This window comes from Peromyscus maniculatus, chromosome 7, assembly GCF_049852395.1.
Source record: "Peromyscus maniculatus bairdii isolate BWxNUB_F1_BW_parent chromosome 7, HU_Pman_BW_mat_3.1, whole genome shotgun sequence".
NCBI lineage: Eukaryota > Metazoa > Chordata > Mammalia > Rodentia > Cricetidae > Peromyscus > Peromyscus maniculatus.
Window position 1 is genome coordinate 34,947,117 of NC_134858.1, and position 12,447 is coordinate 34,959,563.

A 12,447-nucleotide genomic window follows, 5' to 3' on the forward strand; every position below is an offset into this window, starting at 1 on the left:
CCATTACTCTCTCTTGTCTCCCTCCCTCTCCTGCTAATCTTCCTCCTCTTTCCAGGCAGCTCCTCTTCTGTGTGTGTGTGTGTGTGTGTGTGTGTGTCCGTCCCAGTGTAGGATCATGGGTGAAGGTTTGTTAACAGGAACATAGATACCTTACCAGTAGCTACATCACTGGAGGAAATGTTTCTCCCTCTCTCATCAATCATTAGCTGCATACAAATCCTCAGGGAGGGGTTGGGGCGGGGACTCCATGAGCCCCTCCCCTTTTCATGACAGGTATCTTGTATCGGTCTTGTGCAGGTAATCACAGCGGTTGTGAATTCGAGTATACTAGTCACGTTATGTCTAGAAGTTAGTGGTCCATACCTTTAAGGTCTACCCTTCCTCTGACGCTTACATTCTTTTTTCCCTCCTTCCTCAGTGTGCCCTGACCTTTGGAGGGGAGGTATAGGCATAGAATGTATGGCTGGGTACTCACCGGTCATTTGTTCTCAGCACTTTGATTAGGTAAAGCATCTCTCAGGAGCCCCTGTTCTTTGCAGGCTAGGGGCATATCAGCTTCCAGCACGAAGTAGTTAGTCCTGTTTATTGCTCACTGTATAGGGTCTAGAGCACTTCCCGCTTACCCCGAGCGCTCCTTCACTAGCCAAAGACTCTCCCTTGACTTCCTGTCTCCTCTCAAAGCCTTCCTTCTTGTTTCTCCATTGACTCTTCCTCTTTAGGATATTCCTAATGAATTAGTCAAGGTTTGTGTGCCCCCCACTCCTTGACTTGCAACTAATGCCAAGAAGGCCATGTATGCTCTGCCCCCATCACCCAGGCCTCACTTCCTGATGCTCTCTGTCTGTTCCATGTGAGGCACACTGCTTGCCTGATTTTTTTTTTCCTTAGGTACACCAGACATACTTTGACTTTAATTCCCGACAGTTTCTTTTTCTCCTGCCTGCGAAGTATTTTCTCTTGCTGCATAATACTATATTTAGCAGCTTAAAACCATCCAGCATATATTTATTTATCATCTCACCGTTCCCATGTGGTATGAGCCTAGCACAGGTGCCTTAGCTGGATCCTGGGGTCAGGTAGAGCTGGGGTCAACTCTGAGGCTTGGGGTTCTCGTCTAAGCCCCCATGATTGTGGGCAAAATTAATTTCCCTGAAGCTTCTCTAGGAATTATGGCAGTTGGGTTCCTGAAAGGCAGCAGGGGCCACTCCCTGACTCCACCTTCTCTGAAAGGGCACCCCGACTTGGTCAGGCTCACCAAGATTCCTTCCCTTTTGGTGATCTTGAAGTCCACTGGTTGGCGACATTACATCTGCACATGCATTCTTTGCTGTGTGACAGGACATGATCCGAGGAATAACATCCCATTGCCGTAGTCTGCTGGTTAGAGGCAAGCTACAGGCCCCCACCACAGGGCTATCATATCAGATAAGGATATGGGTTAGTGTGTGCCATCTTCCAATTCTTCCTAACCTGCTCTGATATCCACATAGCTTGCTCTCTTATGCTGCTGTCTTTGTTCAGCCTTGGGCTCTCTCTTTTCAAAGTATATATATTTTCCAGTATACTTATTATTTTCTTGGTGATAAAGTGAGTTATTACATATATCTTATTTTGCTTATTATCATGTCTCTCCTCTGGAATGTAATCTTGTGAAAAAATGGCAACTTTGTGTTTTGTTCCCCACTCTATCTTCTTGGTGAGGTTGCTGCCAGAATGGAGTAAGCATTCATTAAGAGAATGAATGAATGAATGAATGAACTGACACTACACCAGCTGTTGACTCTTCACAGGCTCTTTCTGGAACAGTATTTTTTCCACACATTCTAGTTGTCTTTGGTGAGCTGCCCTAGATCCCAAGGAGACCATCCAAATGTTACTATGCACTCAATGCTTTCTTTTGGACCCGATGTCTAGTTGGCTGCCTGGTCCTGTTGGTTTGTTCCATTCCTGAGCATCCTGTTCCCATGATTACCCCTCTAGATAGGTCTGGCTTCCGTCCGTCCGTCCGTCCGTCCGTCTGTGTGTGTGTGTGTGTGTGTGTGTGTGTGTCTGTCTGTCTGTCTGTCTGTCTGTGTGTCTAGAAACATTAAGCTTTGTGCCACCATAATGAGTACCTGAGACAAGCCAACTTAAAAGGAAGAAAGGCTTGTTTTGGTCAGAGATTCCAGTCTGTGTCTGGTTGGCCTTGTTGTCACCATTGTGGGGTCATGTGTCAGAGGAGCGTGTTCACGTGATGATACCTGGAGGAAGGGGCTGGGGAAAGAGACTGGTGTTCTAATATCCACTTTGAAATGGACTTCCCAGGGACCTATCTTCCTTCCACTAGGCCCCATCCCTTCAAGATTCTTCCACCTCTTTAACAGCACTGGGGGCCACTTCTTGAATATGTGCACTTTTGTGGCTATTCAAGTTCCAAGGTAGGCAACGAATGTTGAAATGCTTCACGGCCTGTCAGTTTCTCTGTCCAGTCACCATGCCATCTTCACAACTTGCCTTTACTCTGTCCGCAGTTTCAGTGACACTCACTGAACTGAAATTCCTTTAAGGCTGACCATTTTCCAGTTCTCAGTTCAGAGGAGTTGAGCCACAGTGCTGGGAAGCTACCACATCCTGAGTGGTTCTCGTTGTTCACAGAATCAAGTAGCAACCATGTTCCCACCCTTGGCCAGCTGTCTTTCCCTACCCAGGGGGTCTGTATCCTCTCTCAAAACAGCAATTCTTCAAGAAGCATTTTTTTCTTCATCCAAGCAGGGCTCCTTGGATGGCCTCTTATATGTTACCTTTTTTTTTTTTTAATTCCTAAATATAGTATGTCTTTGTACAATAGTAATCACTGTCTGTTTGAAATGTACACTCAAATTGCTGTACCACCAATTTAGCTTTCAATCCATACTATTGTATGTGGCTGCCTATTACCTTTATTTTGTTATCCTCGGATCCGTCCCTTCAGCAAAGCTATAAAGTTCTTGTACTAGGCAGCTACTGCTTTGTCACAAACCACTTCCAAATCCCATGGCTCAGAATAACCTTTATGTTCACATACCCGAGGAACCTGGGGGTTGGATGATCTTGTCTCGGCCCCTTTGGGCTCGTCAGAGCTCTGTGGCTTAGCCAGGCCTCAGCTCCAGTTGAAGCCGAGCCGGACTTGTTAGTTGGACAGCTCTGTCCCACAGTTCTCATCCTTGTCTAGAGAGCAGTAGGCTAGCCCAGCCACATTCCTCTCTTGGCGATACCAGAAGTACGGAAACACAAGAAGAAGCAGGCAAGGCCTACTGAAGCCTAGGCTAGGCATACATTAATCTCAGCTTCCAAAAAGGCCAAAGCAAGCCTCATGACTGAACTCAGAATCGATGGGTTGAGGAATACAGTTTCTTGTAGTAGGAGGAACTGCAGAGTCACATTCAAGAGGTGTGGCTATGAGAAGGAGTGAAGACTTGGAGTGGTTTTGCAACTTGCCATATACAGGGTAGATTCTTTTTTGCTTCTCTGAAGTGCCAGCTCTACGCTGCATACTCATCTACCAGTTCCCTATCCCTTTGTAACAAACTACTCTAGATCAGTAGCTTAAAATGTTACTGTATCCACTCATATTCCATGGGATGGCTAGGCTGAGCCAACTTGGGATGGTTCATTTTTGTCACGTGTGTTGTTAGTGAGACTGGCTTGTGTGGCCATAATTTGACTAGATCTAGAGTTCACATGACTGGCCCCTCAGCTACTGTTTCTAGCTGTCACCATAATTTGTTCAAAGCCTCCTCTATTTACAATTTCTCCAGCAGAGTAGCTGGACATTTTTTTTTCCTTTCATAGTCAGTGCATGGTTTTAAGAACATGAAGCCAGAAGCAAAGGCCTCTGGGCAATGACTCAGAAGCTGCATAAAAATTCTGCTGAATTCTGTTGATCAGCAAACCACAGGGCGAGCCTGGATTGAGTGGGAGGAAGAATATGACCTGCAATACATTGTAAGAGGCAGGTGGCTGCTGGAGACTATGTCGTCCACCTTTGGAAAGACCTTGAAAGGCTGAGAAAATACTTGAGTAAATGTTTGGACGAAACAGTGAAGCAGAAGCAAAGTGTTAGTGAGAAGCATCCAGTGAGGAGTGTGTCAGTGAGGAGTGTCAGTGAGGAGTGTGTCAGTGAGGAGTGTCAGTGAGGAGTGTGTCAGTGAGGAGTGTGTCAGTGAGGAGTGTGTCAGTGAGGAGTGTGTCAGTGAGGAGTGTGTCAGTGAGGAGTGTCCAGTGAGAAGTGTCAGTGAGAAGTGTGAGGAGTGTCAGTGAGAAGTGTGAGGAGTGTCAGTGAGAAGCATCCAGTGAGGAGTGTCAGTGAGGAGCGTCAGTGAGAAGTGTGTCAGTGAGGAGTGTGTCAGTGAGGAGTGTGTCAGTGAGGAGTGTGTCAGTGAGAAGCATCCAGTGAGAAGTGTCAGTGAGGAGTGTCAGTGAGAAGCGTCCAGTGAGAAGCGTCCAGTGAGGAGTGTCAGTGAGGAGTGTCAGCATCCAGGAGTCCAATGCAGTAAGAATGACAGCGTCTTTCTTTTCCAGCTGTCTTCATACACGTTGATGAACACGTCAGATTATGGGTTTCCTGAGATCCGCTGGCATCAGACAGCAGACTTTGGCTCTGTCCCCAACCTGAGAATGCCCAATACTTTCATGGCTGTTGCTATGGATCTCTGTGACAGGGACTCCCCTTTTGGCAGGTATGGTTGCCTCTTCAGCTTTGCGTTAGCAGTGAATGTTCTTGCCTGTTGTCTTTCACTGTGACGTTCACTTGTCATGGGATGGATTGGACTGTGGGTTGGAGCTGAGACGTACTATGTATCAATCATCTCTGCTGGGATGTGCTGCGGTAATCCAAACCAAAGCACACCCCCTCCTCCAATCCAGAAACCCTCACCACCCCACCTAACAAGACCCCTTGGCCCCTCCCTCAGTGCTTCGATACAACAAAAACCTATGTCATGCTCACACTCAATCAGAGCAGCGCAGTGGAAGCTTGGCTCATTATAGTTGTTCTCAGATCCAGAGCAAAAGTCTCCGAAGATCTAGGATGTAGCTTAGTGGTAGAGTGCTTATCTAATGTGTCCCAAGCTCTGGGTTCGAGCCCCAGTACCATCCCTAAAGAAGTGAGTCTCCGAGTTTATCTTCCTTCCATCATTACTTTTAAGTCTGATATTGGGAAGTAAGTGCTGCCATCTGGAAGCCACGTGTCTTAGTGAAGGCTTCGATTGCTGTTACAAAACACCATGACCAAGACCACTTGGAAAGGAAAGGATTTATTTCAGCATCCAATTCTACATCACAGCCATCGTCAAAGGGAGTTAAGCAGGGCAGGAACTTGGAGGCAGGGGCTGCTGCAGAGGTCGTGTCGGAATGTGCTGCTTACTGGCTTGCTCCCCATGGCTTCTTGCTCAGCATGTTTTCTTATAGAACCCAGGACCACCAGCCCAGGGTGGCACCACCCACAATGGGCTGGGCCCTCCCACATCAATTATCAATGGGGAAAATGCACCACCGCTTTCCCACAGGCCAGTCTGGTGGGAGCATTTTCTCAATTGAGGTTCCCTGTTCTAAAATGACTCGGGCTTGTGTCGAGACAACGTAAAACATATCACACAAGTCACTTTTGCTTACATTGACTCACTAAACTAAGTCATGGCTAGAATCATCTTCAGTGAAAGTAGGCCATGGAATTCTATGTGGACTCAGGGAAGGGTGGCACATTTGTTGTTAGCACCAACGAACACTGCATACTAGCTGTAGGATACAGGACTTCAAATATGAAATGGAACCTGATATATGACCTTTAGATGAGAGAAGGAACTTGATAATATTAATTGAATGAACAAATAAAAGGCAGACAGACCCAAATGATGGACATCTGATCAGGTGAAGGATGGCTTTCAGGCAGGCACTAGATGTTAGCTGTCCTAGGCTTGGGTTGTTGCAGCACATCCCAGCAGAGATGACTGATACATAGTACATCTAAGCTGCACCCAGTAGTCCTGACTGTTCCCTTACACTCCACCCTTCTCTCTCCTTTTTTAGCCCTTTCTTGCCGTAAGGTTCTAAACCCAGTGAAGGTCAGAGCTTCATCTTGTTATGACTCACTGTTGTTCTTAAGGTCGCTAGCCACTGATCATTGACTTTTACAACTTTATGCTTTCTTTCCTCCTCTCTTTCTTCTTTTTCCTACTCTTTCTTTGCCTATTCTTTTTCCTCCTCCTCTTCCTTCTCCTCCTCCTCCCCTTCCTTCCTTCCTTCCTTCCTTCCTTCCTTCCTTCCTTCCTTCCTTCCTTCCTTCCTTCCTTCCTTCCTCCCTCCCTCCCTTCTTTCCTTTTCTTCTTCTTCTTCTTCTTCTTCTTCTTCTTCTTCTTCTTCTTCTTCCTCCTCCTCCTCCTCCTCCTCCTCCTCCTCCTCCTCCTCCTCCTCCTCCTCCTCCTCCTCCTCCTTCTTCTTCTTCTCTCTCTCTCTCTCTCTCTCTCTCTCTCTCTCTCTCTCTCTCTCTCTCTCTCTTTCTTTCTACATTTTGAGACAGGATCTCACTGTGTTGTCCAGACTGGCCTTGAACTTGTGATCTTTCTGCATACCCAGAAATTCTTTCCTCCCCTTCCTTCTTCTTTTCTTTAAAAAAAGACTTTGGGGGGCTGGAGAGATGGCTCAGAGGTTAAGAGCACAGCTTGCTCTTCCAAAGGTCCTGAGTTCAATTCCCAGCAACCACATGGTGGCTCACAACCATCTGTAGTGAGATCTGGTGCCCTCTTCTGGCCTGCAGGGATACATGCAGACAGAATACTATATACATAATAAATAAATAAATAAATCTTTAAAAAAAAAATAAAAAAAAATAAAAAAAGACTTTGGGCTGGAGAGATGGCTCAGAGGTTAAGAGCACTGACTACTCTTCCAGAGGTCCTGAGTTCAATTCCCAGCAACCACATGGTGGCTCACAACCATCTGTAATGAGATAACGATGCCCTCTTCTGGCCTGCAGTCATATATATGCTGTGTACATAATAAATAAATAAATAAATCTTTAAAAAAATAAATAAAATAAAATAAAAAAAGACTTCAGGGACTGGAGAGAAGCCTCAGTGGTGGGGACACCTGCCACTCTTCTAGAGTATCCCGTTTAGTTCCCAGAACTAACTAACTATCTGTAACTCCAGTTCTAGAGGACGTGACTTTCTCTTCTGGCCTTCATAGGCACCAGGTATGCATGTGATGCCAGACATACATGCAGGCAAACCATACATGCACATAAAATGAAAACAAACATATCTTTGAAGAATTTTGTGTTTTACCCTTACTTGAGTGCTTTGAATACTCCCTCTTATAACATGTGGTTATTGTTGAGCTCAGTCCCATCACCCCCCCCCACATGTTCTTTGTGCTGCAGCATCCACCCTCGAGATAAACAGACTGTGGCCTATCGACTGCACCTGGGGGCTCGAGCTGTGGCTTATGGTGAGAAAAATTTGACCTTTCAAGGACCACTACCTAAGAAGACAGAGCTCTTGGCTCACAATGGGCTGCTCAACCTCACATATGACCAGGAAATCCAGGTGCAGAGGCAAGATAACAGGACATTTGAGGTGAGACTATCAGGGGGAAAAATGAAGTTTGGTTTCGCTCTGTGGTAGTTGGGAATCTTTTCCCATGAGGCCCTCTTCCATCCCTGCGGTGTGTGGTGAAACAGCTGCTGGTTGGCGGGGGTGGGGTTGGGGGGTGGCGGTGAGCTTCTCTCAGGGGGACAAATGCACAACTGCTGATCCGTTAGTTTGGACAGAAATTTGATAGCGCAATCAAGGAAGGGAAAATCAGCCCCTAATAAACCATATTCCTTTCCTGTGCCCTTTCTCAGGGCATCCACCTTTGCCCAGAGAATGGCCTTATTCACATTTTATTTGTTAAATGATCATTGCTCTAAAGCAATCCCCTTTTGTGTCTCACTGTGCTAAAATCTGAAATTCTTTAGTTTAGTTTAGTGCCTCCTTTGAAAAGCTTAAGCTTGGTGATTCCCAGCTTAGTATGAACTAATATAGCCAGTCTGCTCTCTTCCATGATCCAGCAGGGATCACTACTATAGAACTGGGGCCACTGATTAAAGGGATTAATTAGAATCTCTTACAGTTGAGAGGAGAGGCATTCCTAGATGGGTTGTCTTTGGGAAGACATCGGGCTGGGAGCTGATGTGTGAAAAGAGGATACTGTAGGACATGATAATGGTGATGGGTAACCTTCATGCAGGAGTTTAGGGCTGTAGCTCCAGTGAGTCCACACACCTCAGACACCTGGTCAGTGTCCATCCTCTGCTTCTTTCCACATGGGCTTGAGGTGAATTTAGAGACGGTCAGGAAAGCTCTGCACTCTCCCTGTCCTTAGCTGGTCATCTCCCTTTCACGTGGCCCTGGAACCATGGTTGGGGTTAGGGCAGAATTTAACCTTTAGGTTCTGTATAACTTGTCTTCTCTGGATTGCTTTCTAATGTCTAAGATTCAGTAGTCATGGTTGCTTTGTGTCCTTGCCTTACTGCATACCTTCTCTGGGAATGCCAGAGAGCCACAGCTGGGTTGCTAGCTTACTCACATTCTTGCCGGCTTTGACATCTGGAGGGAGGGATCAATTGGAGAATGTTCAGGGGTCCAGCCTCTGAATGCTGGACTGCTCTTCCTTGTCTCCCCGGAAAGTTAATATTTTTAAATTGATTTTAATTATTTAATCATTTAATTATTTAATCGGACATTAAAATTTCTTTTTGGTGCTGGGATCAAACCCAGGGCCTTGTACATGCTAAGCACATGCTCTTCCACCTTTAGCCTACATTAACATTAACATTTATTATTAACTTGTGGCTCATCTGGTCCAGGGTCTGGTCTTTGGCTCAGAGTGACCTCATTTTCCCTCCTTTCTAGTGCGTGTGAAAGAGCAGTTCCAAGTTGTGTGGGCACACCCTTCTGACTTGCCTGGCCATTCTGTCTCCTCTTATAGATCTCCTGTTGCAGTGACAGTCAGTGCAAATGGCTTCCGGCTCCTGTGAACACTTTCTCCACCAAGACCCTGATCTTGGATATCAGCGCTTGTCTTGGCACCGTGGTTGCTTTTCGCTATGCCTGGACCACATGGCCCTGTGAATATAAGCAATGTGCCATTTACCACCCTCGCAGCGCCTTACCAGCTCCTCCCTTCGCTGCTCTTATTACACACCAGGCTCCTGGACGTAGGGCAGGGGCGTCCGGGGACATTTGGCGTAGTGCCAGCTCTTATATACAAGGGCCAGTCCTTTAGATTTGGGCATTGAAGGAGTTTGAATGATGACAGCTATTGCTTTTAAGAGCAATTTCTAGAAGCCTCATTGAATAGCTCCCAGCCAGCATATGGCTGTTCCTGTCTTCTGAGATGAGTACTGGCTAACAGACACTTGAAATGCTCATCTTTGTCTCTAGTTACTCAAGCCTCTGTGCTGACTTTTAACTAGAACGTTTGGTCTTACTACCATCCACTTCCCTGGTATAAAGAGTGAAATGCCCTATTTCTGCCCTTTCACCCAAAACTGTGAACTCTCAGGCCTGCAAGAGATTTAAAGGCCGCAGAGGCTGATGCTTCCTGTGTTCTTTACAAAAACAAACAAACCCCTGAAAATGGCTATGGAATGCTAAGAAGTTTCCATCTGGGGAGCAGAAATCTTTCTCTCATCAAACGTTACTACCCATGACAAATCTTTCAGGTAAATTAGACATACCACGTATTTGTACCCTCATTAAGCTCCCCAAAACTATCTGTTTTCAGCTCAAAGATTCTAACACGAATCTTTGAGACATGTCAGTCCTATGTTCAAGCATACTGACAAGTGCTGAGATTAGGCCTTAAGGAATAAAGAGAGAGGGCCCAAAGGGTGGAGAAATCATAGCCATAGGGACAAATGAAAGCAATTTTACTTGGGGCAAAGAGGTCCTTAAAAGTAAGTCTCAGGTCCCTGAGAGGTAGAATTCAAGTAAGGCTAATCCCCACTGAAGAAAGAATTAGGCAGAAAGGAGAGCTGCGTGTAAGCTTATAGAACAAGTGCAGGCAAGGCAGAGGTGACAGTGCCATTTACCACCTGATGAAAGACAGCTGACAGCTCTGTTATAAGCTGGAAATAAACCAGGTGTGGTGTGCACACCTTTAATGTCAGCACTTGGGAGACGGGAGATGTCTGAGTTCAAGGCCAGTTGGTCTACAGAGTGAGTTCCAGGATAGCCAGAATTATCTAGAGAAGCACTGTCTTGATCACCCACCTCCCCCGAAAGAAATTGGAAATAAAAGTATTATAATTAGTGATGTGTTTATATGTAGAGTCAAATTGTTAGAGACAGATTTATAAAATATCCCTGAAGCATGGGAAAGGAGTACAAGTGTCACCCGCACATAGCTTTTTTGTTCTTTGTGAGAAATGGGAACTGAAGTAGTAAGCATTTCTCATCATTCTGTGAGGCTCTGGTGCCATTAGAAGCAGCAAGAAAGCTGATGTATCAGGAGTTTATTTGGTTAAAAACAAAGAAAAAAACCCAAACTATACATTCTGCAAGGACCCTTGACTTGTGTGGATTTCTAGCCTGCATTTAACTCCTCCTAATGTCCATACTGTGACCTCTCTGTATCTGGCCATATGAGAACATAATCCAAGTAACCACCAGTTCCTGAGAAAAAGTCAAATCTACCTGCCTGTCCCTCTGCCAAACCCTGGTGTTAATTTCACCAAATCAGAGTAAGGACCATTACTCAAATTCTTTGGTCAAATTATGCAAGCTTTATTTTCTATCAGACAGGGCTGTTGTTTTTGCTCTTTTTTGGGGGCCCACCATCCAGCTTCCAAATAAATCATACATGGAGGCTTATTCTTACATATAAATGCCCAGCCTTAGCTTGGCTTGTTTCTTGCCAGCTTTTCTTAACCTAAATGATCTCATCTACCTTTTGCCTCTGGGCTTTTACTCTTCTCTATTTTTGTATACCTTTCTTACTGTGTTGCTGGTTGTGTAGCTGGGGACTGGCCCTTTGCGTCCTCTCCTCTCTTGCTCTTTCTTCTCTTTTCTTCCCCAGATAGCTCTTCTATTTATTCTGTCTGCCGGCCAGCCCCATCTATCCTTTCTCCTGCCTTGCCATCGGCCATTTAGCTCTTTATTAGACCATCAGGTGTTCTAGACAGGCAAAGCAACACAGCTTCACAGAGTACAACAAATGCAACATAAACAAAAGTAACACACCTTAAAACAATATTTGACAACACAGGGCTATCTCCCTAAATCAGGGTTTGAGAAAATAGCATCGAACACGGGAGACAGAGGGCTTTGTATAGTCCAGAAACCCTGCAAGACTAGATTTTCAAGGATTGGTGGATTCCTAGAGGAACTTTGGTTATATAGGAATTTAGCTGAACATTTAAAAAAATTCTGGCAGAACACCTTTATGAGGGTGCATTCAAGGTCTGAATCAAACTCCATAGGGTAGGGATCATATCACATTCCAGAAACAGGTGAAAACACGGCCAAGCTTGAACTTTGCAGCCAACAGAAATGGACTTATTCCGCCGCTAGAGGTGGCCGAGAACCCCAAGCCAAGGTCCTTCAACACCCAGTAATTGGTACATACAGTACAACCTTTGTTCAGGTAATGCATGCAGTAATGAAATCATGTCTGAATCAGATTTTTAGTGTTTGAAGTTTAAAACATTGTGTGGGGACTGTGTATTTCCTCAAATGGAAATACTTTTTAACTGTTTGAAAATTAATCACTGGCTAGAAAACTGGGTTAAAGGAAGTGTGTAGGTAAAAAACAGGCCCTGATAATCACTCAAGGAGAAACACTGCTGTGCTGACTTTGCCTTGGCTTGTATTTCATATGTGAACTTCTTCAAATTATTTTACTTTGAAAAGATGTAGCTGTTGACTCCTTAAGTTTTTTAAATTTTCTTTTTCCAAGACAGGGTCTCACTATATAGGTCTGGCTGTCCTGGAACTATGTAAACCAGGCTGCCCTTGAACTCAAGAGATCTACCTACCTCTACCTCTGAAGTGCTGGGATTAAAGGCACAGGCCACTACATCCAGCAACTCCTTAAATTTATGCAGTTAGTGGATTAAGGTTTGTAGTTCAAAAGTTGTGAACTTGTGCTAATCCACCGAATTGTAAAATATGTCTTTTGAGACAGGATCTCACTTCTAGTCTTTGAACTCAGAAATCTGCCTGCCTTTCCTTGTTGGGATTAAAGGTGTGCACCACCATGCTTGGCTTAATGAAACTTTGTCTTTATTCAGGTTGTAATCCAACGAGCTGATATTTTTAGATGGTAAAAGGTGCATGCTCTAGTAACTTGACACAAAACAAGACCAGTATTACTCATGTTCTCTCCTCTTCCAGTCTTGTAGACAGGAAGCTATGAACTTGGGCCCAAGTAATGTGGTGCACTGAT

General features: G+C 45.1%; 1 protein-coding gene across 1 annotated transcript in view; it reads left to right on the plus strand.

Moving 5' to 3' along the window:
* Positions 1-12,276, plus strand: part of Siae (sialic acid acetylesterase) — a 40,198-nt gene extending 27,922 nt beyond the window's left edge. The window contains exons 8-10 of the mRNA XM_006997695.4: positions 4,540-4,697; positions 7,397-7,592; positions 8,989-12,276. Of these exons, the coding sequence (XP_006997757.3) occupies positions 4,540-4,697; positions 7,397-7,592; positions 8,989-9,285 (651 nt within the window). The 3' untranslated portion in view covers positions 9,286-12,276. The remainder of the gene's footprint in view (positions 1-4,539; positions 4,698-7,396; positions 7,593-8,988) is intronic.
* The last annotated feature ends 171 nt before the right edge of the window (positions 12,277-12,447 follow it).